The 23,948-nt window shown below is 48.9% G+C and overlaps 1 protein-coding gene across 5 annotated transcripts; it reads left to right on the forward strand.

Annotated features, from left to right (window-relative positions):
• Positions 1-3,948: 3,948 nt before the first annotated feature.
• On the forward strand, positions 3,949-22,646 carry RD3 (RD3 regulator of GUCY2D). 5 transcript variants are annotated; one of them, XM_066993745.1, is made up of 4 exons: positions 3,956-4,162; positions 4,456-4,579; positions 13,019-13,344; positions 20,232-22,646. In XM_066993745.1, exons 2-4 carry the CDS (start codon positions 4,472-4,474, stop codon positions 20,527-20,529), a joined length of 732 nt encoding a protein of 243 aa, XP_066849846.1. In that variant the 5' UTR covers positions 3,956-4,162; positions 4,456-4,471; the 3' UTR covers positions 20,530-22,646. The 5 variants fall into 5 exon arrangements, with proteins under 5 accessions (XP_066849847.1, XP_066849846.1, XP_066849848.1 ...); XM_066993747.1 differs by having other exon boundaries at positions 3,969-4,103; XM_066993748.1 differs by having other exon boundaries at positions 4,113-4,235.
• The last annotated feature ends 1,302 nt before the right edge of the window (positions 22,647-23,948 follow it).

The following is a 23,948-nucleotide window of genomic DNA, read 5'->3' on the forward strand; positions in this document are numbered from 1 at the left end:
CAGAGTAAGGGCAAGGTCTTGGTCCTGTAGAATTGAATGGCGAAATTCCTCTTGTACTGAGCAGTTCCTAAAGAGAATGATTCAAAGCCCATTGCGGCTACTGAAAAATTTGTCAATTGCTGTCAGATCTGCTTCAAACAGTGTAAGATAAAATAATGTGCATTTCAGTAAGACAAAGGAGAAATCTGCAAATATGGTGTGAAAGGAGTTAATGTCTTTTGTACTGGAAGAATTTTCATCATGTAACAAAAATCATTGCTCAGAAAACTACTACGCATATAAGTGTGACATTATGGACTGCGTCAACTTTTCAGACATGGTCATTTTAAAAGCTAACAACCTTGATAATGTCCTTTGGAGATTATTATATGTTAATAGTTTACATTAAGAACCAAGCAATCAGACAGAGTGCAATTAAGCACATAATCGCAGATATTTTTGACATCTGTCTACTTGTAGGCTCCATGGCATTTTTTAATTTTTTTTTTTTGCATTTCCCACCCTGCAGCCTGGTGTCTTCAATTAATTTACCATGACCATCTGTGTTGTAATTTTTGCTGCTCAGCTTGCCTTTCTACGTCTGTTTTTTGGCTGAATATTTCATGACACTTCATCATTTTCACTCATTCCGCTAAAAACATGGAACTAATATTTGCTCAGTTAAGTTGCTCGGTTAAGATAATCAGCCATTAAACAGCCCACCGCACTTCTGTTAAATGACTCTTTATAGTGGTAAACAGAAAGGCAAGAAGGAGGGAACATTTTAAAAACTGCGTATCGGATTGTGTGGTGCTGCATGGCTGTGAAGCACAGCAGTACAACAACCAGAGGTTCTGCCAGTTACTTATGCTACACACTTATGGGATGCCTCGGAGAGAAGGGAAAATGTCGTAGCTGGAAGGTTATTGGGTTATTGTACTCTGGATAATCTCGACAAATATACGTGTTTTTGAGGGCCAGGGCTAAGTACACTCCGTGCACCAGGGTTCAGGATGCTCTGAAGCACACAAGGCTCAGGGTACATCCAGCCTCTCTTCACAGACTACAGCATAGCAGTGGCAAGAAGCAGTTAATGCTGACTGCACTGAGTGGGCAATGGATGCAGCAGAGAAGAAAGACTTGTAGGCTTTTACCTCCTACTGCTGCCAAGGTTAGGGGTTTAGTGTTCCTGGTGGGGAATTCACTCTGCCTCCCTCACTGCAAAGCAAACATTTTCTATTGCTTTGCCAGAGTCCTTTGAAATGTTTTGTTTTGGGACTTGTTGTCTACAGGAAATATTTGCACATGATGTAAACCTTTTATGTGAGTTCACAGCTTCTGTCTACATTTTCTTCCTTTAAATTTCTTCTTTTACTCTAAATTATATTCCTTTAAAATGCTCTCTTTCCATTCCTGGCATTGCAGCACCCCATGATTGTTTTCCACAGCCTTAGGTTCTTCATGTTTTAGTTAGCCATAGTGCCTGTCATTTTCTTCTAAAAGAGGGAAGGGGAGGAAAAAAACCACCAGCTCCCACTCAGACACAATAGCATGCCTATCACACAGGAGCTTGCGTGAGCTGACAGGAGAAAGGCTGCTCATTTCAGAGCTATCCTTGCTAGAACATTATGGTATGATTATCTGAAGGCAAAGGTCTCCAGATGGTGCAACTTATGAAGTACAAATGTCTCTGTAATGGTCCTATCTAACAGGTTTTCCTGAGAAACACCTGTATGCCTTCCTCTTCATCCAGCTGTGTGCTGGAACACTATATCCGAGTACACATCTCTTTTACTGACCCAGGGTACTGTTGTGTGAGCTGCTCATTTTTAACCCTCTGGCCTGGCAGTCCCTGAGGGGGACTGGGGCAGGTGACACCCAGCAGCAGCTGCAGTATCAGCCCCAAACCATTCAGCCTTGGTGGACACAGCCCCATGCCCATGAAGCAGCAATAGTGTGCAGAGGGAAGATGGGGCAGCCCCACATTTTGAGGGGGCAGAGAAAGAGAGATGTGCTGGAAGAGACACACTAACCTTGCCAGTTTTTCCCAAGTGAGCCTCAGTGCCAAAAAGGCTTGGGACTGCTGCTGGAGAGTGAATGAACTTTTTCTTTTTCGCTCATAGTGCACTTGTGTGTGGGTGGGCTGACTGGATTTGAGGTAAACAGCAGGAAGAAGATCTTCCCAGTGAATGAAAAACTGCTTCGCTGAGGGAAAACAAGCGTGACAAAAATCTGACAAATAGCTCTGAAAATGGCACTTTTCTAAGCAAGATTTTAAGCCTTTGAGAAAGGCAATGTTCCCTCTGTGAGCCCCATTATATTCATTGACACACTTCACTAGCTTAGTCAAAAGCCAGCAGACCCAATATAACTCTGCCATATTATATTTGCTTTTTGTCAGTGATTACATGAGATTATTTGCTTATGGTTAAACCCATGCAGAGATAGTAGCAGCTCAATTACTACTGATTGGAGAAGCCCATTTTAAGTGCCAGTGTCAGAGGGCTGGGACTTTGATGCTGCAACGCAAAGGTTCTGCATTCAGCATCACAGGGGCTGCAGCTGTGGTGCTAGTAACATGCTCAGGTGAGTCAGGACAGCATCTGATAAATGGCAAAATACAGCGGTCCCAAATGGACCGTACTACAAATTACCACATGGCGAATCTTGATTGTCATGCCATGTCTTGAAAGACATACTGCTGAATACAGCTCTACTCCTTCTCTGTTACTGGAGTACTGCTACTAAGCAACTGGTGATCCGACTGGTTACTGATCATCTCTGTCGTATCAGTGCAAGTGTAAGATTGATTGACTTCAGCTGCTAAATAAGGTGTGGGAGAGATGAGTGATTGCTCCTATATCTCCAAAGAAATTCTCCTGAAGATATTTGCCAGCCATCAGCATCCTGAGTTTGTGGCAGGAATTTCCCAGGAATTCACTGCGTTGAAACTACAACTCCTTTACCTGGTACCTCAGTGTTTCCGAGATGGGTTTTTTTCTGCATTAGTCAGAGATGATGACTTTAGAAATAAGTTTTAATGGATGAAAATATAAAGGTCTTTAGCCATGTAAGATGACTTTTAATTAAAACTCAACAGTCCTGGGTTGAAATGAGCCCACAGAGAACGTCATAAATCTCTGCATGCTGGGTAGTCTGCTGGGCTGGAGTTGAAGCTAAGGACAGACACATAATCCTCCACAAATAATTAGAGCAGAAAATGCTTCTAATCTCTTTGTTAGTCCGGTTGTGTCATTTGATCTAATAATAAACTAGACATTAAAAGAAACCCTCCTCATACATTTTAATTCGGACGGCCATGGACATCTTTTAACCTGTAATTGTTTCGCTGGGCTGTTTTGAAACTGAGGTTCCTCCTTCCCTCTGTTTCGATTTACGCATGTGCTGTACTGACTTAAAGAGTCCGAATCCCCGCTGTCCTCTCGCTGTGTAAGTACCAAGGTGTCAGAACGTGGGCCCTGACTTAGGAAACCTTTTCAGCATGGACTTGACTTCGCACACACACTTGGGTTTCACAGGTGCCCCAGGGTGAGGGCTGTCACACTGCTCTCTCGGGCAGCTGCAGGACAGTTCTCACTCCTCTCACCTTACCAGCCTCTCACTAAACACAGTCACCTCGCAGGATTCCCACAATCTCTGTTTCCCAGACCTCTCTCATGCCTCTTTTCCAGATGAAGTGCAGCCCTCAGACACCCCCCACCATCAGCAGCTCCTCCTCTCCGACCCCGCTAACACCTTCACCTCATCCAGCCTCCCCTCCCCACAACACCAGCCACCCGGTGACTGAAGAAGCCCTCGGGACCTCGGCCAGCCGCCTTTATTAAACAAACTCATTAACCAAATGAGCGGCTCCGTTCAGCGGGCCGTTATTTATCAAACCCCCCCCCCCCCCTCAGGGCAGCGCCGCCTCAGGGCCCCCGAGCGCTATGGCGCGGTCGCCATGGCAACGGCGGCGGCCGCGCCTCCGCCCGCCTCAAGCCGCCGGCAGCGGGCGGCCCGCGGCGGCTCCGCGCAACTTCGGCGCTGCCCCGGCGGAGGAGGAAGAAGAGGAAGAGGAGGAAGAAGAGGAAGAGGGGACGCTGCCGGCGCCCGGCGGGACGGAGGTGGAGCAGCCCGCTCTTTCCCGGCTCTTTCCGCGGCTCAAAGCGGGGCCGGGGTCGCTGTGCGTTCGCTGTGAGGGACGGGGCGGCGGGGACGGGGACCCTGCCGGGAGGGCTTGGGGGAGGCAGCGTGCGGTGAGTTGCGTGCCTTTCTCCTCAGCCTGGGCTCAGCCACGAGCTTGGGAGAGCCCACGGGGTTTTGGGGGTTTTGGGGGGTCTTTAAACCGGTGCCGGAGCCCGCCCGAGCGCAGAGGTGCCCGCTGCGTGACAGGTGGCCGCGGCTTTTGGGGTCAGGAGGGAGCCCCAGGCGCAGTGCCGTGCTGCTGGAAGCACAGCTGTTACCCCTCGTCACCAGGCCTAATCCGTCCCCGATGCGGGTTGAAGTTTGCCGTGCCAGCTCTGAGGGCTTGACTTCGCGCCGTGTCCTCCTCCGGGCACCCTCCTCGCCCCGGCTGCCCACGCAAGCGCTGCTGCAAAAGGTGAGCCGGGTGGGGTGGGTGGGCAGGGAGGGGCTGGGGTGCTCCCGCGTCTCCCCAAACCTGGCCTCAGCCCTGGCACCTCTGGGAGCTAGCGCTGGGTGGCTGGTTATGGGAAGAACGGGCAGTCAAAGAGGAAAGCGTGGCTTGTTTAACAATGCTCAGGTCAGGCACCCATCCCAGGAAGTGTCTTCGGTGGTAAGCCTGGCATTTAGTAACCCCACCTGCTACCGCTGAGGTCAGTCAGGCAGATTTGGGTTTCTGGAAGTGTAACTGAGAGCAGACTGCACTTTACATCCATTAATGCTAGCACAGAAGTTAAATTCAATCTCAAGACAGCACTGTTCCTTGCTGCCGTCTGCAGATCTGCTGTAGGCAGGGCGTTCACGGGTTGCAAAGAGAAAAGTGAGCTTTCGCAGAGCTCTGCTGGATGTGGTTTCAGAGCCTGTGCTGTAAGTGGTTTCCTCGAAGAGAGGCTTACCTTCTAGTACTGTAAACTTAGCATTCATCCTTTGGATGCTAATTTTAAAACAATGTGTGTTTTTAAGTAATTCCTATCACAAGGACCAAACTTGAACACTGATCTTGGTATTCCTCAGAACAGGGAAAGCTCCCACATAGGTTAACAGTTCTGCAGTGAATTGGGGCGGAGTGAGACTTAGAGCCTGTCCTGTAAATATTCTTTCTGATGGACGCTGTAACCACGGTTGATGACTGATCAGAAATGTACAGGTGCCTGTTAAAATGTATTCTGACGTTATAATGCAATGAGTTACTCTTGCTTTCTGAGCAGAATCAGTCCTCGATCTGGATGGAGAATACACGTCTTGCCCACCTATTTTCACAGCACTTAGTCTGGTCTATGGCACAACATATGAATTAAAAAAAGAAACAAAACTACTTCAGTGGATGTGGCAACAGGTGAAATATGCTTTTGGGTCTGAATTTCAAGCTCTCACTCTTATATAATTCTATAGCTATATGTATCTGCTGTGAACAACATCATTAGGAACTCCTCGGTTTGTGACATTAGTGCCCGTTTAATAACGTTGCGTAGTTACAGTAAGAGGAGACTAGAGAAGGATGAGCTGGGGATCTCTGAGTTTTAATTTTGAAAACCTTTTATGTTTGAGCCTTGCATCAGATGCCTGTTGCTGATTTATTGCAGCATTTTGTGGTTTATGTAATTTTAATAACAGGAAAGCTATGTGCCTTTGTTACTTTCCGAACTCTCACTTACATGGCTGGTGGAGAATACTTCGTGTCCCTCTGCCCTCGCTGGAAACCTGACTTTGTAGTCTGCAGAGATCAAAGTGAGATACAGAACTGAAGGTGTGTTTGATCCACCACAGCAAGATATCGGTATCTGGGAAAAATATAGGAGTTTTAATAACAAGTTAGGCAAACAGAGCAAATCGGTGTGTTTGCAACTTCCCGGCTTCAGTAGGTTTAAGTAACAGCCTCGTGTAAGTTGCATATGGTAGTGTTTGTGTGGTTAGTATTAGAAAACATTGTTTAAAAGCACGAGTGGGAATTTGGCACGAATGTAGGCCTGGTTCTCAGCAGATGGAACTCATTTGCTCTGATAAGAAGACAAACTGTAAAATGCTACTATGCTTCGTAAGCAGATTTGGGTTACACCCACCCTTTTGCTTCTGCAGATAACAGGCAGATTATCTTCTGTACAGAGTCCCAGCCATTACTGGAGCTCCAGGCTATTGGGCTCTTCCTTCACTTTTTCTTTAAGATCTGTAGATTGGATTTTCATCTGGAGTTAATCAACATAGCTCTTTTATTTATTGCAGTGAGGCAAATCTGTTTTATATTGGTCCAGCACTACTGAAGATTATGAAGCTGTACCGGTTTAGATCACCTACCGTTTCTGCTTGTGTTTTGACTCATGGTTGAAAAACACCTTTCTCATTCATACCTGAGCTTGGAGCCCAGCTCATGCTGAATTCTGGTTTCTTCACCATGCAGATACAAAATGCACCAGATACCTGTTTTCTAAAAGACTATAGCTCTGAGAAGGGATTACAAATGACACAAATTCTGGGGAGGTAAAAGCAGTATTTTTAACATGTCCTCAATAGTAACGAGCTTCATTATTAAAAAAAATAAAATCTTTTGAGAGCTACTAGCTGTAGTGACATAACCATTGTAGCGTCTTCAACCTCGAGCTTTCTTCTCATAGAAATGGCACCACTTCTATTTCTGTTTTGTCTTGCAGCACCACGTGCTAGGCTCTGGCTGTCCTGTTATGCTGCCTAATGGTGATTTTTCACAGTGGAGCATGTTCACAAACGGTTTAAGTGACTCATGACTCTATGGCAATTGCACCAGGCAAAGAGCCAGGCCACTTCTATGATGCTGAAACGCAAAGTCTGATGGAGGAAAAAATAATATAGAATACAAAAAGTAGGCTGTGTGCAGACTGGCAGCGTGCTTCTCGCACGCTCCTGGGAGCACTCGTCATTCAGCAGCGCGCTGAGGTGGCAGCAGGAGCTGTCAGCCGGCAGCAGGCTGGGCAGGCCCTGCGAGTGCTGGCTGGGGACTGCAGCGCCCCGTCCCGTCCTGCTCGCCCTCTCACACCACTGCGAGCCTCTTCTGCCTGTCCCTAAACACCTGCAGCCACACAGACTTGACAGCAAATATCGTTTCATTAAAGTCTTGGCTCGATCCCCTAGGCTTGTTATTCAAAACGCCCTGCTGCTTGAGACAGGGGTCATGTCTTTGGATGTGTTTTAACTGCTGTGAACATCCTTGGGCTGTAAGTAGCTCGTGTCCATCAGAAGGAGAACAGGCACGCTCGTGAAGCGAAACGCCCCTTCTCCTGCTGCGCTCTGTGCGCAGATCCCCGAGCGTCCCCGGGAGTTCTCCATCCTTATTCTGCAGGTCAGAATGAGGAATGCTGTTGCATTAAAAACATGAGATTTGCATTGCTTTTACGTTTCTTCATTGAAAAGCTCCATGTACTGCTTTTTCAGCATTAATTGCCTCATAGCAACTTCGGGAGATAGATGTGGGCTCTCAAGCTGAGGCTATAGTAATTTCCACTGAGATTACAATCGCACAGCAAGTAGCTGTAAACACGTACCCTCCCATGTCGCTAAACAATAAGGGAGCCTCCAGCCAGATAGGAAATAGGGTTCTTTGGGCCCTGCTGAAGTAAAAGTCCCTGTATGGAGAGGATAACAACATGAAACTGCAGAAAAGCAGCAGAGAGCAGAGGTTCTTACAGAGTTCACGTGGGCTATAGAAATAAAACTGTGAAGGTGTTGGCAGCAGTTTCTTGATTAGAACTTGCTGAGATCCGTTGCTTAGAGCAAAATTAAATATCCTTTTCACGGGAGAAATAGCATTGGGGTTCATCTGTGACACTGTCCCTGCTCAGTGTCTCATGCAGGTATGGGCAGCAGCACAGTCACGACCACAGATTCTGCCCGAAAGCTGGTTAAATGCTGCATCAGGTAGCACCTAGGGACTTCAGAGCTGGCTGTAGTCAAACCAGCTTTAATCTACCTCTGTGCCGCAGTTGAGAGAGTTGCTTAGATGCCCTTGCTGTCCAGAGGACATTGAGTTTCTGGCTTTTCTGGATAACATAATTCAATCTTTACCAAAGAAGCAAATTAAAAAATTAATTACAGTAGTGTGCTCCACAGTTCCACATGTTCTGTTTTCCCTGTAGCTACATCTTCTTAAAAAAGCATGATCATAAGCACAACGTGGGGATGGAGCTTGCCCCTCTTCTTCTAGAAATCGTTTTCCTTGTAACCCTCTGATCTGGCACGTGGAGAAGGGCTGGGTGGGTATCTTGCAGGCACAAATTCTGTCTCCCTGCTCTCTGACTCTAGTCGTAAGGAGCTGCCACCCACGAGGTGAGAGGGAAGGCGTTTCCCCACTCCTCAGCCTGGTTTGTTGGTACGCTTTGCCTGGGTGATGGTGGATTTCCGGGGACTATCTATAGCCAGCGGAGTGACAGCTTTTCCACTGATGTCACCCAACTTTGGATTAGGCTCCTACCCACCCTGCCCCTTAAGTCCTTTCTCCTTCTGCTCTGACACGACTGCCATATCCCTACGACTGCTGAGAGTCACTAGGGACTGTCAGTAGTGCTCCTGGACCGGCAGACTGTAAAGGCAAACCACAGGAGAGTTATCAAACTGAGAACACAGCTTTATAGAGAGACAAACTATATTCTCATTTTTTCATAAATACCCATTTCCCACCCTCTGGCTACTCCTTTCCTGTTTGGAGGGCTTTGGAAGCTGGGAACCAGGAGGAGTGTTAATGGAAAGGAATTTTATTTTTTTTATTCAGAAGTTTATTTCCTAGCACGGTGAACAGGTCCTGCTGATTGACTCATGGTTTACCGGAGAGCAGCCCTGCTGTAACAAGTCTTAGCAGGTGGTGATCTGGCCTGCAAGAGCCGAAAAGAGGCTGATGTCTGTCGGGTTGCAGGGGCAGCCTCCAGCTGGCAAAAGAATAGCCAGAGATCAAGCTATGGAAACATTCCCTTTTCTACTAAGAGAGCCAGGAAAACGTGAAATCCTGTTATGGGAAGGTGAGAAACCCAACGAGGCCTGTGGATGCTGATACTTGTGCTGATTCTTTGATACGTTCTCTGGAGCAAGAAGAGAAAATCGCAGGGGGAAATATGGGAGAAGGTAAAGAAGTGGAAGATGGATGAGGAGAAATTACACAGAACATGTTGTGGAGAGGGAATGGAGAAAGCTGTAAAGTATGTGGGAAGGAGAGAAATGCAGTTGTTGCCAACGTGGAGAACAAAAATGAGATTTGGAGAGGCAGAAAGCTTCTTTAAAGCTAAAAGGAAACTTCTACATGAAGAAAGTCTGAGGTACTTACTAACAATCCCTAAAAATAGAAGAAAACCCTCAGAGACTGTGTGAGAGGGAAAGCGAGGTATTCCAGACTTCAGTGTAACTTAAGGTGAACGTATGCTTAAAATCCTGTACGGTGCTTGGCCAGGCTTGCAGTAACGGTGCGAGGGAAGGTTTGTCTTGGGGCGGGGTCACTGAGGCAAAAATCTTGAAACCTAGAGCTGCTCCTGGAGTGGAACTACTATAAACCACTCGGAAATTCTCATAAATAGCACCTGAGGAGCTGCTCAGGTGCAGGATAGCCTGTTACGAGGAACCAGAAAACTGACCAATTTCAGGACAAGGAAGGTCCACACTCAGATGGGGCTGTGTCTTTCTTTCTTTTAATAATTTTGACATGAATGCTCACGAAGTGTAAATTTGTCCTTCTCCCCAAAGAAGATCAGGCTGAAACTTTTGCCATCCTTTGGTTGCCCACATCCTGCCACCAGTCCTTTGAGCCTTTCTATTAGGAGAGCCATTTTGAGTCATTTAATGATTAGCCTGCATGTGAACTTTAAATTGAAACCAGCAGCTGCAATTAATGGAGCCCATGCTACCTTCTGCAGGCTGCAAAGGCCAGTAGGGGAAAGAGTGGAGGCTTGTCAAGCCTGCTAAATAGAGATGGCCGGCTTCCAGCTCTCAAAAGGAGGAGGTGATGGATGAGAGAGGGGGAAGGAAACAATCTCATACAAACAAGACTCCCTTAGGAACAGCCAGCACAAGCTGCCACCGTGCATGAAATGCTTGGACAGGATTTTCCTTCGTTTGAGGACTGGCCATTTCAGTTGCAGGTGAGATGCTTTTCTTGCTTTATATTGACCTCATGTGGAAGTAGATTTTTCAAATAACATATGGGAGATGAGAGCAAGCCCTGTTTGGAGCCAGTGGTATCTGTGTTCCAGTCTCACTTGTGTTCTTTTTCAAAAGCAAGTCCATTTGTGACCAGTACTTTATGAAAGCTGTGGGATACTTCAAAGCTTGGGTCTGGCATGCCTTGCTCAGATAAAGTGTCCAAAATGCTTTTCTTACTGACTGTCCTCTGCTATCAGCAAAACAGCCCTCCTCAGGCACAGCTGCTTTATTCAGGGAGCCCTGCGGGGTGAAGCAATAAGGTAAAAGCAGTAGGAATGCTGCAGGGCCCTGTGGAAGCCAGGACAGTCAACTCAGAGCCCACGTCTCCTTGCTCTGTTTCCCAGTTCTCACCTCCAAATTCCCCTCTTCTAACGAAGCAGCTGGTGAGCTAGGAATAACTGGAAGGATGCTCTTCAGCTTCACAGCTACTCTGCTGCACCCCAACTTGCCCCTAACTCGAGTCAGGTCTGCAGAGTTAAACCAGTGGGAGACCAGGTCACAGCCAGAATAAAAGCAAACGAATCGAACCTTTTGCTGGCAAAATACAACTGATAGGGTATGCTTTCCTTCATCTAGTGAAGGTGCAAGTGGAAATAATAATGATATCTTAAGAGGTTAGATACCTGTAAAAGTTTATGATAAATTGTAGTTGTCACATATGCTGAAAAGAAACGGAAGCGTTACAGTTTGTTACAACAGCCTGTGGTCTGCTCTGCTGCTCCCTTCTGCTACCTACGTGATACACGGGGTGATAAGAGCAAAGACAAGGCTCTGAGGATCTTCACCCGTAGCACGTCGTGGTGAGTGGAGGCCACCACGTGGCAAGATCTGGGCACGTTCGGATGGTGGCATTATGGAGCTGACGGTGTCAGCACACCAGTTCCAGCCTGACTTCAGCCATCCTGGCAAGCTGGCCAGCAGCAGCGATGATGCGAGGGCAAGAGAGCAGCAAGCTGGAGGCGCCGTGGTGGTGGAAGCAAAGGAAAGGACCCGCTGCTCCTCCTCCTGCAGAGCACAGGAGCTGGACAGGAGCAGATTGCTTCCAGCAAATGCTGACTCTGGCTGGGATCATAGGGATAGTCAGAGCTGATGCTCCAGGATGAAAACCAGTCACTATAGTGATTCCTCATGAATAGGCGTTGTAAGCTAGCAAAGGAGTTAATGCTTATACAGGTCCAGAAGGGTACATGCAGCCTTACGCACCCAGGTAGCCAGATCTGTGTCCTCGGGAAGTTTTCATCCCTTTTATGTGTTCCTTCTGAAGAAACCAGGATTGCTTGCTGAGAGAGGTGGGATATTGGGCCAGAGAAACTTGTCCTTTGATGCATTTCGGCAAACTTTGTGATTGTAGAAAAGCCTAAGCATTAGACCTTGAAATCCCTTCAATCTTGGGACACTGCACAGACTAGCCAGGTTTTGGGAGCATTTTTCTTTAATGGTGCGACATATTTATGTGACATGAACGTTTTTTGAAGGAGAACAAGGCTACATGACAGCAAGTGATAAAGGTGCGGAAGCAACGGAAGCAGCCTTCTCACCCAGTGCGGATGGTGATGGGATGGCAGCTTAAAAGCATATTTTTCTCCCTTTTATGTCTGTCTGTCTGTCTCTCAGTAGCGAGGATTTTCCCAGGCCCTGCAGAATCAGGCTCTTTAATGCGCTGCCCTCACGTTAACTTGTGACACCCTGGCCTGACCGAGCTGTTGCCAGGAGCAGCCTTTTGGTGGTCCAGCTGCAGCCCTTGCTTGTGCTGCTCCTGCTCCCTGGGGGCCGGCAGAGGGGGAGCAGCGAGGCACGTAAGCGTGCTGCGTGAAGAAACAGATGCTGTTTTGCTCCTCTCCAGGTCCCTGGTGCCTGCTTTGGGCTCCATTGTGTCGCAGTACAAATACAATAGTTAATAACTCTGTTCCACGCATTGTCCTCTGGAAGTGGCTACACAAAGGGGAGTTAATTCTCGTTCAGCTGACTGGCAGGGCTTGTTTTGCCTTCTGTGTAAACCCCCTCAGCAGAGACCTGCGGCATCCGAGTGGTAACGCTCAAACCCTGCGTGCTGCCACTCCGCCCTGAGCCCAGCCTCGTTCCCTCGGCTCTGTTGCGCCCAAGGTGCGTGTGCCAGCGGGGCTGGCGGCTGGGCTTCTCCTCGCAGAACAGGGGGAGCCTCTCCCTCCGCCTGCAGAAACGCTTGTTACGTGCCTGAGGCTCTTGTAGTCAGTGCAGCTGCTGCTTCTGCCAGCACCGACGAGCCCTATCGCTTGTGCTCCAGCTGGAGCAGATGTGCCCTGGGCGCCTATAGAGACGTGTCCACGTGTGGGGATTTTGCACGTCGGGTGCCGCGAGGTCCCGCTCTCCCATGAGGTTCAGACAGGCGGGCGCTGGTCCCAGCCCCTCCGTGTGGGCAGGGGAACGCTTCCCCAGCCTAACCCGCAGGGAGCAAGGTATCCTTACAACTTCAGGTGTAGGAACTGCGCCTGTCGTTTTGATTATGTGGTGACTGGAAGTTCGGGGGAGATGGAGCCTCTCTGTGCTTTGTCTCTCTGTGCGAGCTGGCTGCCATGGGTGAGATTTCTCAAGGTGCTCAGCACTGACTAGCTCTTCTAATCCAGTAGCACTTTCAGGTGAACACTGGGCTCGAGGGGTGTGTGGGGGAGAAAGTTCTCAGCTGTGTTGAAGATGGCACTGTTTTTTTTCTCTCCCTCCCTGCCCCCAGTTTGTTCCCAGTGAAGACACGCAGGGCGCTATGTCGCTGGCATCCTGGTTCAGGTGGAATGAGCCCCCCAGCCGCATTTCCCAGAGGAACCCGACCGAGATGGTGGTCGAGACGCTAATGATGGAGCTGAGCTGGCAGATGAAGCAGGCGGAGAAGCAGCAGCGGGAGCGGGAGAATGAGTATCGCAAGATCAAGACTGGGGTGGACTACGGCTGGCTGGTCAGCTATCCAAAGCAGAGCTATGATATCAGCCCCGGAGAAAGGCTGCAGCTGGAGGACATGTGTACCAAAATACACCCCTCCTATTGTGGGCCTGTCATACTCAGGTACGGTAACAGATCTGATGGTACTGACCTTTCCCTTCCCCTTCTCTTTGTGGCATGGGAGGGGGGAGCAAGAGTTTTTAGGACCAACAGAATGAAGACCCGGTATGCTGTATCAAAAGTTGTGTTGTGGAAGAAAAGGGATTGAATGTTTTCAGTCAGTTTAACGTGGTATCACTTCCTCCAAAAGGCGCTGTTGTATTTTTCAGCCTGAGTCATATATGCCCAGAAAAAGGAGGGAGTGTGTGCTTGTCCCCCTTGTACACCTCCCAAATTCCTGGTAGGGAGCAGGGTGCTGGTGGGGCGCAGTTGGCTTGAAAGGCTGGGCTGCTTCTGCAGCGCAGGGGTGGGCGCAGCCTGGTGGGCCTTCCCAGCAGTCCTGGGCACGGGGCTGCTGGCCGGGCAACCGTGCGGGAGACGGACTTCAGGGATAGAGCTGACCCCCCAGTGGCATCCCAGCTGGAGGGGAGGGAGGCGCCTTTCTTCCTTTTGGAGCGGCTGTTCCAAGTTAAACCCTCTGACGTGGCACAGTGCGAGTGAGGAGTGACTCCGAGGTCCCAGGCAGTCACAGCAGAGCTGGGAGATGGGCCCTTACAGCCCTCTTGCCCCATTTCTATGGGTTCTTCAGCTGGGACTGGGACGGTCCTAGCAGGTCACGTACGTGGCCAGGAAAGGATGCCCAAACTGCCTCTCTCGCCCTTATCTTGCCCAGGATTGAACCTTGGAAGCAGGGGGGCACAGGGCTTTGGCTATTGCAAAGGCTGCTGTGGTGGCAGAATCAGAGATCTGGGGGCACTCGGTGGCCGAGTTCTCCCCAGTTAAAGGCTTCTGGAAACAGCACTTGCCTTGTATTTGTATAGCTTGGAGCTACGCCGTAAACAAGCCACTAAAACCCCTTGGGGTTACAAGTAATTTTCAGCATCCCCAGGGCCACTGAGCAAGGCCTGTCTGGCAAACGGGAATTTCCATGAGAGCAGGCTTCAGTCACGGGAGCTGGGAGGCCCCAAGGTTCCCAACTGCCTTCAGAAGAGTGTTAAGCTGAGCCGTGTACAATTTGCTACTTTTTCTTTTTTTTTTTTTTTTAACTGCGACAGGTCATGCAAGATGCTGAGTGCTTGTAATTTTCGATTAATTTCAGTGTAGCTTGTAGGGGTTGTTCCCTCTTGTTCAGGATTCAGTATGTGGTTAAGAGCAGATAAACAGACTCAACAACGCTGAGGGGCTGTGCCCCCGCATAATGGAAAAATCACAAAGCCATCCTGTTAAAAGGCCTCTCAGAGGTTGCTCTGATAGGCTATCGCAAACGGTGTTCCTCTGTCATTCAAGGAGTGGCATCATTTGTCTGTTCCATACTATGCCGATTGTGTGGTTAGCAGAGCCCCATGGAGAGTGGAGGCTCGAGTGCCTTTGTTGTTTCAGTGCAGTGGTTGAAAAGGGAATGCCACGGCCGCACAAATGGCAGAGCTGGCCTGGGTCAGAGGGCTGTTTGATCCGGGTGCAGTGCTGGAGCTTCTGCAGAAAGAAGAGAAAATGAACAAGGCAAGCAGATACAACGGTGTGGACGATTACAGTATCTCGTGACTAGCCGCTGACTTGCTGTGCCTTGTAGCTTGGAGGCTTTCGGAGCCTGCAGTGGTCCCTCTGGCCGTAACTGCCCTACGTGGCTTCTTCTTTCAGTAGTTTGTGGTTTTGGTTTTTTTTTCTAGTTTGTTTTTGACCATGTAAACTTTTAGCGTTTGTGGTGGAGTTCCACATCTGAACTGTGGCTTTGCTGTGGAAAACTGTTTTGCTTGTCCTAAACTAACACGCACTGGTTTTATCTGCTAATCCCTTTTTCCTGTGTTGGAGAAGTGAATGGTTGATCCCTCTTCTTCCCTACCTCCTATCTGACCGGCCAGTGGTTCAGAAAATGAGAAAGAATGGGGCTTGCTGTGCTAGGAGCTGAAAATGTGCAAGAGAAAAGAAGGACTGTGCAAGCTAACTAGAAGACAGACAAAACTAGGTCAGTTCTCTTCTCAGAAAGTGAGATAACGTGGAAATTTTAATAACTTGCCCCAAATGTACAAGATGGGTATGATAGCTAGGAATTTGACTGAAATCCTCAAACTTCCAATGACGTATTTTAATCACAAGATCACTGCGCTTCTGATGTTTCTTCCTGAAATACCCCGTGACTTTGCAATACGTAGCAAGTTTTAGAAAAATCTTCCACCAAAAAAAATAACCTACAAACCTGGATTTGGAAATTTGGATGCGGAGTTTGTTCTGCTTGTGTTGTTCACGGTCTCCTCCTTTGTGAGATTCTGAGCTAATAGTCAAAGCTAGAACAAAACAGTTTTGTATGAGTTGTCAGAGATGTCACTTCATTCTCCAAAGGAGTAAACAGTTATCCAGGTTGTCCTTTTGTGTGGCTACGGTCACATCCACTGAGAGCAGAGTTTCTATGGGTGTGGAAAAGACCGGAGACTTCTTAAGTGGGAGTGTTTTTTCCAGGTCCAGTTAGCCTGTCCTGTAAAAGCTGTATTTTGAGTCGATAGAACTTTTATTTGAGCCTCTTGAAATTCTGTATTTGGAAGATTCAAATACCCTTTAAATACCATCACTTCTGCCATCAAATATCTGGAGACTCTGATTCACCTCACTGCAAATAACGCTGCTGGGTTCAGGAGTAACTTAGCTTCAGGTTACTGGCTTGGAGATTGCTGATAATTTAAAATTTAATCCTGGAGTCATTTGAAGGGAGTGACAGTGAGTTTGGTCAGGCTCTTTCTTGAGGATGATCAAGGGGCTGGAGCACCTCTCCTATGAGGACAGGCTGAGGGAGTTGGGGTTGTTCAGCCTGGAGAAGAGAAGGCTCCAGGGAGACCTTACAGCGCCCTGCCAGTGCCTAAAGGGGGCCTGCAGGAACTAAAAGAGGGTAGGTTTAGATTAGATGTAAGGAAGAAATTCTTTACTGTGAGGGCGGTGAGGCACTGGCCCAGGCTGCCCAGAGGAGCTGTGGATGCCCCATCCCTGGAGGTGCTCAAGGCCAGGCTGGATGGGGCTTTGGGCAGCCTGGTCTGGTGGGAGGTGTCCCTGCCCATGGCAGGGGGCTGGGACTGGGTGGGCTTTAAGGTCCCTTCCAACCCAAACCGTTCTGTGATTCCATGGTTAGTGCCACAGTCCTTTGAGAGTCAAGCAACCTCCTCTATCAAAGCTGTTCATAGCTTCTTAATATAACCAGAAATCTTGCCCCAAATAAAGATTTGGAAGTCAGCAGCTAATTATTAGCACTGGGCACCCCGTGTTTTCTTTGAATGACTAACTCTGGAGCTCCCAGTTCAGACAGGTGCCCAGGAACACACTTACCTATAGGCATATTGTTTAAGTCCAGTGACTTGTACTGGATTTAACAGGTCTTTAAAGTTCAGGCTCTACTTAGGAAACCGTTGAACTGGGGACCCACAAAATAAGGTAGACAAGTGATGGCACTTAAAAAAACAAACAAACAAAAAACCAGTGGCAATACGAGCCAAGCGTAGCCACTCTTTAATGGCTCTATGAGGAAACTGAAGGGTCACGATTTAAACAGATTTGTTTGAACTGTGACCAAAGCACAGCTGGACTAGAGAACCTCCCTGTGTGTGCATGCACACACTCCTTAGGTTTCGGTGCTGGCTCAAGGTGGCTTTTGTTGATAGTCACGTCTAAGACGTCGACGTTACACTCACACAGTATATTACAGGTTAGCTACCAGGAGCATCACAACTTGTTTCACAAATAAGACAGATAGGTCTACTTTTCTGATGAGCAAGAAAACCCTGTTGATGGATTTTCAGATATGGTTGTGCAGTCGCCGGGTTCAAAACTACTCCATGCAGAAGCGCGAGGGCGTTCCCCTGCGCTAGAAGGCAGGTAACCCTTGTGCAATTCTGTGGGCTTGACCCCACTGAGCAGCTGTGCGCGGCGTGTTTTTCCCAGCGATGGCATGCAGGACACAGGCCCCCACTCCTCGATTCCAGAGGTTTCACGCGCCGCGTGCTTTGTGCACGGATCAGGCAGCTGATCAGCCGGCACGTCGCCTGGCTTGCACCGACAGCCAGGGAGGACGGCTTCAGCTGCGCACGGGCGGCTGCGGCAAGCATCGCCCGTCTTCCAGTACACGGACTGGTTTAGCTGGACCCCAGCCCCTGGGAAAGTGCCCGTCCGTGCTGCTGGGAAGTGTCTCGGGCGTGCACGCCTTCTGAACTTTATACACGGACTGTCCCTGACACAGGCATGCTGGTCAGCGGGCACTGGTAGAGGGACAGAGTTCATCCCTCTGCGGGGGGAGCAAGGGGCCCCTTGCCCTTCTCCGTCACGGTGACGGTGGCTTTTCTTTGGGTGACTGGCAGACGGGCTTTGGGATGGCTTTCTGTTTGGTTTTTAGACTTGCTCAAGTCCGTATTAAGCAGTTTGTGTGTCAGTCCTGGAAAGTCAGAGGTAAATGTTAACCACGGGGCAGAGTTCACAGCACAGTTCTCGCTGCCATAGTTAAGCAGAGCGCAAACAGGCAGGTGGCTGAGAAGGTGGAAAGTTGCCCTGATTTTACAGAACTACTTCAGCTACATCCACTGGGAACGTTATTAGCACCACGGCATTACAGAGCTCTGTGCTCAGGGGGTACGTGTCCTGTAGTACCACCCCTGTTTGCTCCTGTTCCCAGTTAGGTGCTGGTCCTTGCTGCCACGTGCTGCTGTCCGCTCTGGGGCCACAAGCCAGCAGTGTGACAGCCTCCACAACCGGAGGCTCTGCAGAGGTCTTCTGGGTGCACAATTGCCAAGACAAAAGAAGGGGATGTACTGGTAGACGGATGTAGTATGACAGCATCGCTCTTTAAAATACACACAGAGGTAAAATAATGGGATGACTCATTCAGTTCACCTCTGCAATGAAAGACCTTTGAGGATGCTTTCCCCAGTATAATAATAATGGTGTGGAGACTTGAGTTTTGACGGAGACTTGAGTTTTGATGGACTCATCTAAGTGCCTGACTAGGATAAAGGGAAAAGTGTATTTGTTGTGAGAACTGTGTTTGTGGCTCTGTGATAACGCCACTGAAGTGCCTCCTCAGCAGGCAGGAAGGGTGCCTGCAACATACAGCAAGTCTCTGGTAGCACTGTCGTGTGTAACCCTCAGGATGGGGGGTGATGAGGGCTAGGGCGAGGCAGATCAGGAACACATCCTAAGCAACTGAAATGGCTAAGGAACGTGGTGGTGACTTTGGTAGGCAATCCTCAGGTCCTGAAAGGGACTGGTACCTCTGCGGATGCTGTTTCCTCAGCGCCGTGCAATGCTGGTCTCTCCACGGCTGTACACGCCGCTGCCAGAACTTGCTGTGAGAGAACCAGCACTGAAATGTCTGGGCTATAGCATGGTGCTGGGAGAGGTGTCCAATACCAGCCCTGCACAGTAAGGGTCAAAAGGTGTAAACACACAGTGAATCTTTCTGCTACATCTTTGGCTTTCCTTCTGTCCTTATTGTCTTGGGTATCCCTTGGTACCATTAACCAGTGCAAATCCATAGTGTGTTGAACTCCCTGGTATATCCCTAGGGCTGATTTAAAATAAAACAAGAGGCAGGATCTTACTCTATCAGCAGCTGTCATATTAGGCTTATTTAAATACAATCTCACTGTTTTCCATCATCATTCAGTTCTTTAAAAAAAAAACACACCAAAATGCTTACAGACCTCACACGCTTCAGCTTCCATTAGGTATAAACACCTGGCTTTTAGTGAAGTTCTAACTTAGCTCTGTTTGTGGACAGAATTGTTAAGAAGTGAAAACTGATCACAAGAGTAGCCTCATTACCCTCTGTCATAAGCACACGCTCTTGCAGAAGAGCAGGATATCTGCACAACCAGCGCGGGAGCCTTGCGAGCGGCTCGCGTCCTGGCGAGGCTGGGGGCCAGGTCGCCCGGCCAGGTGTCCAGAAGGGTACGCTCGCTTCTCGGCCCAGCCAGGGGCTCACTCACTGACTCCAAGACAACTACCCTGCTCTGCATCTCATCTTCCTCACCTGCAAAAGAAACACTGGTAATTGTTCACTTCCCTCATATTGAGCTAGCTTAATGAATGTCAAATCTACCTATATATATATATATATATACACATATATATATATTTTTTTTTTTTTGAGCTCTTTGCTGAGAAGGCACTGGGGTAATTCGGAGCTGTCTAATGAGATCCAGCATTGTGCTGCCAACCTGTGTGTTATCAACAGAGCCACTCTGTTATCTTACATCCACGGGAAGAAAAAATGTCATTTCACCAGAATTTAAATATTAAGACACGATCAAATGTGTAACCAAGAAGTTTTACTGGGTAAGAGTCTGGCTAGTGGCCACTGGGTAATGGTATGGGGAAAGAGAACATGAAACATGGGAAGTCCAGGGGGACCCTCCCTGGTTTTATCCTCAGCTTCTGGTAAGCAGCAGTTCAGGCAGTATTTGAGCAAGAATTTGCGTTTGGACAATCGTGTTTAATCAGCACTGATGGGGACGTTTTCCACAAACTCGCCTAGTCATTTTGTTCCTCAAGCTACTAATAGCACTGAGCTCTGATTTAAGAGGTGCTGTGTGAAAGGAGCACTTTCCGTTTCAAACGTGGCACCTTCTAGCTTTGTTTGGTGCTCCTTATTGCTTCTTGTGCCTGTGAGAAAGAGTGATTCATTGCTTCCTTATATTCTCTGGCTTTTTTGTGATTTTAGAGACCTTGAGCATATCTCCATGGCTCCTCCCTGTTGTTGTTCTTGATCCAAGGAGACCCGTTTTGCAAGAGAGCGCGAGTTCCAAGCCTAGCGCTGTGCCTTGGCAGCAAGCCCTGATTTGATGTTCTTAATCAAAGCTGTGCCTTGACTGTGCTTGCAGATTCCGGCAACTCATTGCTGAATACGAGCCAGAAGTGCAGGAAGTATCCCGGCTCTTCCGCTCCGTCCTGCAGGAAGTGGCTGAGAAGATCAAAGAGGAGGAAGAGGCCAAGAAGCTCGCCAGGCAATGGAACACAAAGAACAAAACCAGCCTCTCCTTAACAACGTTTAAATCCCGGTCCAGGATTTCTCCGTTCATCAGCGACATCAAGACCATCTCTGAAGACGTCGAACGGGGCACCCAGCCCACCAGGAGGGTTTGGAGCATGCCCGAATTTCGGAACGCCAAGGATTACTGACTCTGTACTGAACAAGGTTTTTAAACAGTGATCTTTCAAACTCCCCGTTAACCCTTTTTTAGCCCTACCATTTTTCTCTGTTCCAGCTCTCCCTTCCCGTCTGTCTCTCTCAGAAGCTGTGACCATAGCAACTGCTGCTGACGCCCGCGGTGTGTGACAATTTGTTACTAAACATGCTAGCCTTTCCTTTAATTTAGTAGTATTCGGTAACCTTACGGGCAAGGCTCACTTACTGTCTCATTTTTATTTCTGCTTCCTTGTGGAAAATGAATTAGTTCTGTGATGTCTCTCTGCTCCCTCTCCCCCCAGCCTGGATGTAGTTCCCTACCGGAGCTATTGCCCCGAGCTGGTGAGCGCTGCGGGCTGGAGCAATCCTGAAGGCAGGGAGGCCGCTTACACGAGTAAGGCTCGCAGGATCAGGCCTGCGGGTTTGGGAGAGTAGAACTGAACTTCCTTTTTCAGCAAACAACTTTTCTCAGTGCTACAGCAGACTTCACAGGTAAAACCCAGCACTGCTCTTGATCAGCTTTTTGCTGACAATTAGCAACGCAGCCCGAGCGGAAACAGAGCCAGGCTTTTTGAGATGGGAGACCAGCTTTATTCCACAGCAAGGGGTTTGTGCATGCTCAGGTTTCTTGGGTGTTTTCTCCCTTGTGCAGGCAGAACCCCTGAACCTTGCACCTGCAGAGCAGACAGAAGCACAGCACGCCCGGGGTACCTTGGTGCTGGGTCAGAAGCTGTTCTTGCCCCTTGGTGTGCTGTCCTGCACCCCAGTAACAAGTCACGGGGCTGAGATTAATGGTTATGACTAAATCTGAAAGAGCACTGAAGTATAATATCACCAAAGGGTGAGGGGAATCAGCATTCATCCAGAGCGCTCCTAGTACAGCTCAGATCATTTCAATAAGCTGCTGCTGTGAGTGACTGAAGGGCTCTGGTACATGAAGGTTTGTTCCCTCAGTCTTCTCCCGAGCGCTCAGCTGAGCGCTTTCCCGTGTCACGGGCTGAGGTGACACCGTGACAGAAGCAGCTTTAATGCAAATCGAGTAGCCTGTAGGCCAGCACGGTTCTCCTGAGACCTTGTGTAAACGAGAAAATGCCACTGAGGAGAGCTACTGGGGCCCTAATTCAGCATCTGCAGGGAAAACTCACCAGGAAAGGGAAGAGTGTCACGGAGCAATCATCATGGGTCCTGTAGAGAAGCCAAGGACTAGGAGGATGCTTTGTGGTGGCCAACAGGAGATGGGGAAGGAAGGAAGAGAGGAATCTCCCTGCGTGACTGGCTTCTGGGGAATCATCCCAGTGGGATCTAGCCTCCTGGAGGGCCCTCTGGCTTTGTTGTTCTTCTGCCTGCTTCCAACTCCTTTCCCCAGGGATCTTTGCGTCAGCACGTGGGTACTACAGCCAAGATGAAATCCTTTGAAGCCATGCCAACTCTGGGAAGAATTCCAGCACATGAAATTTATCCTAGAGTAGAAATGTGCAGTTTCTTCCAGAGATGGGGGAGGGCAGCATAAAACAGAAATCAAGATGAGACCCTTAACAGCGCTCTAAAAGTCTGTGGGATTCTGGCTCCTTCTCCTGGCTACCCAAGATTGAGCACCAGGCCGTAGCTTCTAGCCCCTTGGTGAACGCTGCCACCGGCACCCCTCCTAGGGCCAGAGAGCAGAGACGTCTAATCAAAAACTCAGGGCTTTCAAATAGAGTTTGGGATGGGCTATTTCAACTCCGGGTCACCGAGGGAGATTTAAAGCCTTCTGACAATCAGCTTGGTGTTGTTCAGCTCTATGTCACTGTGAAGTCCTGTGATTGTGTACGTGAAGTAAAACAAAGGCTCGACACATTTGGCATAGCCTTAGCTGTCTAAAAGCTGTATGATTTCTGCCAAGGGATCACCACAATTTGCAGAAAAAGTGTTTTGAAAAAAAGTTAAGTTTTTAAAATACACTTGCAAGCCACGGATGGTACTAACGGCTGAGATGAGGTCATGAATTTCATGCTACAGCTCAGTAGTCTTTTTTTTTAACTCACATTCTATTTTGACACCTTTAGTATTGAGTGCATTGATGCACTGTTTGATGGACTGCTGGGAGAGAAAGGCCGTTCTGATACATCACCTCACACTGTTACCGTACAGCATCTGTGATGTGCTCACTCTTTCCTAAGGAGACTCAGGAGTAACTAACTTCCCTACACCAGGGTACAAAGCCAAGGAAAGCCCCTGAAGGCTGCTCACACTTAGCACAGCATCCTGTGATGGCGCTGCGTCCCTCATTACCATCCTCAGCTAGCAGATACCACTCTTGTTTTACAGTCAGCACAGGGAGACTACACTGACCTTTGGTCCAAGCCACGCGCGCATGGAGGCCAGGCTGGCAGTACCCGTGGTAGCTGCCGTGCCCCCACTCACCTGTCATTTCTATTTCCACAATAAAATGTCATCCAAGCTTTCAGACAGTGTCACTTTCTCCCTGTACCTCTTCTGCAAGCTACACTGGGCGCACAGTACCATCCGAGGATAAAGGGATGTTCAGGCACCAAGCCGTGAGGTTTATATTCTCACTACAGGACACCCAGTACCCCAAAGGTGTAAAACAAGCACTGTGCTTGCCCGTGGCCAGCTGCTTGGTGGCTGACTGTGCCCTTCTGCGCTGTGTGCGCACCAGCAGGTACTGAAGCAGAGCTGAGGAGGGGGCTAGGACTCTCAACTGCTGCACTGTGCTTGTAACGCTTGTTTTTTTTCTTAGAAATGCTGTAGACTGAGCTATAACTGATCCTTTGGTCACAGCAGCAAGTAACTACCCTTTTTGCCTTGTCCTAATTCCCTATTTTACGTGGCTGAGGGACTGCACTGTGCTTAGCCGCTCCTGAGAGCCCAGGGTCTTCACTCCTACAAAGGGTAGAAAGCGAAATAGCAGCACACCACTACCGGCAAACCACTGAGTGAACTGACCAAAAATCTCTCCAAGTCCTCAATTAGTCTCAACACTGAGCAAAGATTTTGGTGTCAGCCCAGAGCGTCACTACTGCCCCAGCGCTGGTCGTGTTACGCTGTCCAAAGGACGTGTGACACCCAGGAAAGGCAGTCCGAGGCTTACTTCAGGAGCTAACACGTAACGGCAACGCCTCCACAGCGGCTCAGGTGCGCTGCTCAACTCGAAGGGGCTGACGTTTGTCAGTCACTGCTCCCCGCTGCAGCCCTGCTCCTACAGCAGCCGGGCCGCGGGCGGTGGCAGCCCGCGAGGAGGTGCAGGAGGAGAGCGGTTCCTCAGCTGCCTCAGCTGGCACGCCCTGGGGAAGGGAGCGCACTTCACAGGAAATACCTGTCTGCTGAGAGCGCGCTGTTTGTACATTTCATCGGGGAACCTCAGAGAATTAAAGCAAAGCTGTGAAATATAAAACAAATTTTTGTGTTTGTT

Source organism: Anser cygnoides, chromosome 3 (genome assembly GCF_040182565.1).
Source record: "Anser cygnoides isolate HZ-2024a breed goose chromosome 3, Taihu_goose_T2T_genome, whole genome shotgun sequence".
Classification (NCBI taxonomy): Eukaryota; Metazoa; Chordata; class Aves; order Anseriformes; family Anatidae; genus Anser; species Anser cygnoides.

Excerpts from the sequence above, each read along its gene's own strand:
- RD3 (XM_066993745.1), top strand. The coding sequence starts at position 4,472 with ATGCGGGTTGAAGTTTGCCGTGCCAGCTCTGAGGGCTTGACTTCGCGC. Across the intron at positions 4,580-13,018 it reads CGCAAGCGCTGCTGCAAAAG|TTTGTTCCCAGTGAAGACAC; the intron begins GTGAGCCGGGTG and ends CCCTGCCCCCAG. Across the intron at positions 13,345-20,231 it reads TGTGGGCCTGTCATACTCAG|ATTCCGGCAACTCATTGCTG; the intron begins GTACGGTAACAG and ends CTGTGCTTGCAG.